Here is a 3,148-nt window from a genome sequence, read left to right on the forward strand (position 1 = left end):
CAAGTGCGACACGTGTCAACATCAGAAGCCAATCACAACACGACATGTGTCAATGTCAGAACAAGGCTAGAAACTCTCTTCTATAAAAGGAGATCATTCTCCCAAAATATTTCTTAATGCCATTTGTACTAAATCATTCACTTGTACCCATTAAAGGAGAGTTTGAACCTATGTACTTGTGTAAACCCTTCACAATTAATGAGAACTCCTCTACTCTGTGGACGTAGCCAATCTGGGTGAACCACGTACATCTTGTGTTTGCTCTCCTGTCTCTATCCTTTTACATACTTATCCACACTAATGACTGGAGCAATCTAGCGAAGGTCACAAACTTAATACTTTCTGTTGTACCAAAGTTCTCACTGATTTTGTGCATCAACAATCCTTAAGTCCTTACCTTTTTGCATTGGTAATGGATGAGTTAACAGGACATATTCAAGATGTTATTCCTTGGTGTACGCTTTTCGCAGACGATATAGGGTTGATAGATGAAACTCAGGAAGAGGTAAATGCGAAGCTTAACCTTTGGAAAGAAGTGTTGGAATCTAAAGGTCTTCGCCTAAGCCGATCAAAAACAGAATATATGGAATACAAACGGGATGGATGAAGTGGAAGAGTGCATCCGGCATGTTGTGTGACCGTTGTATGCCACTGAAGCTCAAGGGAAAATTTTATAGGACGGCAATAAGGTCGGCGATGTTGTATGGCACAGAATGTTGGGCGGTGAAGTATCAACACGTACACAAAATGGGTGTAGCGGAGATGAGGATGCTTCGTTGGAGGTGTAGGCTCATGAGAAAGGATAAGATTAGGAATGAGTGGGTTGGACATGTGCAAAGAAGGCCTACTGACGCTCTAGTTTGAAGATGTGACTACAGGACAGACGTTCAGGGCCGAAGGGGTAGAGGAAGACCTAGGAAAACTTTGGAAGAGACCCTAAGAAAAGACTTAGAGTACTTGGATCTAACGGAGGACATGACACAAAACCGAGTGCAATGACGTTCTAGGATTCACATAGCCGACCCCACTTAGTGGGAAAAGGCTTTGTTGTTGTTGTTCTCCTGTTTTTTCTTTTTCTTTTTCTCCGAGTGAGTTTGCACTAATAGTGTTTGCCAGCTCCATCATCTCCATGGCTTCCCTGTAAAACATATAGAGAATTTGATTATGAACTTTGAATATTATATCACAGTACCAAGTTAACCACTTACCTGTAGACGATGACATGCTTGTTGGGATTAGAGTTCTTCTGCAGCTCTCCTCTTCAGTATGCAAGGTCTCAAGAATAGGGTTTGAGTTTCTGTAATCTTGCGTAATCAGAGAGAGTGCAGAGACCCTAATACATATACCATACATAGTGGTAATCAACTAGGACTCTTCCCATTGAGTAATCCTGATTGATCTCAACCTTATCACTATGAATTCCTTTATTCATATTAGCTAGAAAGACTTCTAGTAATATCATGAATGTTCCGGCTAATGAATCCTAACATACATGTTCCTTATCAGCTCAGAAACATTGTCAATCTTGATCTCTAATATTCCCACGTGAATAACAAGTGCTAACCAAGTATATAGCTCTCATCAGAACTTACATTCTCTCACTAGAGGTACACTTGGTTAACCATTGCTAACCTTAATGCGAGATTATTCTTAAATGGCCACAAAATCAATATTGACACAAATCATGATTCCAGGCTTAGGTCATTAACCAGCATCTGTAAAGGACTAAAAGGTAACATACTCTTTATCTTGAATAATATTCCCATAATCACATTTACAAAGCTGACTAACACATTAAACCCCAACGAGATATGAAATTATAGTATTGAAAATGTCTGCAAATGTATTTATCATCATCTTAATACATGGTCCTCCTTCGAATTGAAAAATAATTCATCTTGATGGTTGTTAATCTTGATAACAATTGCACATATTGTCATACCATTATGCAAATAAAAATATATACGAACATTCTCGACTAAACTGCATATTGAAGGGAAAACTTTGACAACCTCACAGTTTCAACTTTATTAGTCAAGAATCCTTAGTAGTCTTTAAATAAGATAAACAAACAACCTTGGCAACTAGAAAACAAGAAAATTCTTTAAATAATACTTAGCTCCCACTAGTCAGCTGCATCGAAACTTGCCAAAACACCCATCTTTGCGACATGCTTCTTGAAAACTGAAACTAGTACAGCCTTGTTCAAAGGATCAGCAATCATAGCCCCAGTTTCTAAGTAGTTGATCTTTATTAATCCAGCCATCACCTTCTCTCGAGCAATAAGATACTTAATATCCAAGTTCCTTGTTGCTGAAGATCTTTTGTTATTCTTGGTGAAGAATATGGCTGCATTATTGTCACAGAAAAGCTGAATTGGTCTTGAAATTGAATCAACCACTTTCAGACCTGGGATGAAATTTTTCAACCAAATAGCTTGATCAATGGCTTCACAACAAGAAAGATATTCAGCCACCATGGTCGAAGCTGCCACATTCGCTTGCTTTACACTTCTCCAAGAAATAGCACCGCTTGCCATTGTGAAAACAAACCCCAATGTGGATTTAAGATCATCTGGACACCCAGCGAAGTCTGAGTCACTATAACCCTCAAATACAAGATTATCAGTGTTTCTGTAAACCAACATGTGTTCTTTGGTCTTCTGGAGATACCATAAAACTCTTTTTGCTGCATTCCAGTGAGCTTCACCCGCGCAAGATTGAAATCTGCCAAGCACACTTATCTTGAAGGCAAGATCAGGTCGTGTGCACACTTGTGCATACATCAGGGTTCCAACAAGAGAAGCATATGGTCTTTCCTCCATGTTTTTCTTCTCTAAATCGGTTTTAGGGCACTAAGACTTGCTTAGTTTATCACCCTTTGAGATCGGCATTTCTATGGTTCCACAAGAAGACATGTTGAACCTTTTAAGAACCTTTTCGATATATCCTTTTTGTGACAGCCCTAGTAATCCCCTCCTTCTATCTCTTTTAATTTCAATTCCAAGAACATATGTTGCTTCCCCGAGATCCTTCATTTCGAAATTCTTCTGCAAGAATGTTTTAGTTTCATTTAACAAACATGCAGCATTGGTGGCAAGGAGAATGTCGTCCACATAAAGAACAAGTATGATAAAATTGCTCCCACT

General features: G+C 38.9%; 1 protein-coding gene across 1 annotated transcript; it reads right to left on the minus strand.

The window, feature by feature from the left end:
- Nucleotides 1-2,125: 2,125 nt before the first annotated feature.
- LOC139196637 (secreted RxLR effector protein 161-like) lies at nucleotides 2,126-2,824 on the minus strand. Its single transcript, XM_070823016.1, has one exon. The coding sequence runs from the start codon at nucleotides 2,822-2,824 to the stop codon at nucleotides 2,126-2,128; it is 699 nt and encodes a 232-aa protein (XP_070679117.1).
- Between the last annotated feature and the right edge of the window lie 324 nt (nucleotides 2,825-3,148).

This window comes from Malus domestica, chromosome 05 (assembly GCF_042453785.1).
Source record: "Malus domestica chromosome 05, GDT2T_hap1".
Taxonomy (NCBI): Eukaryota; Viridiplantae; Streptophyta; class Magnoliopsida; order Rosales; family Rosaceae; genus Malus; species Malus domestica.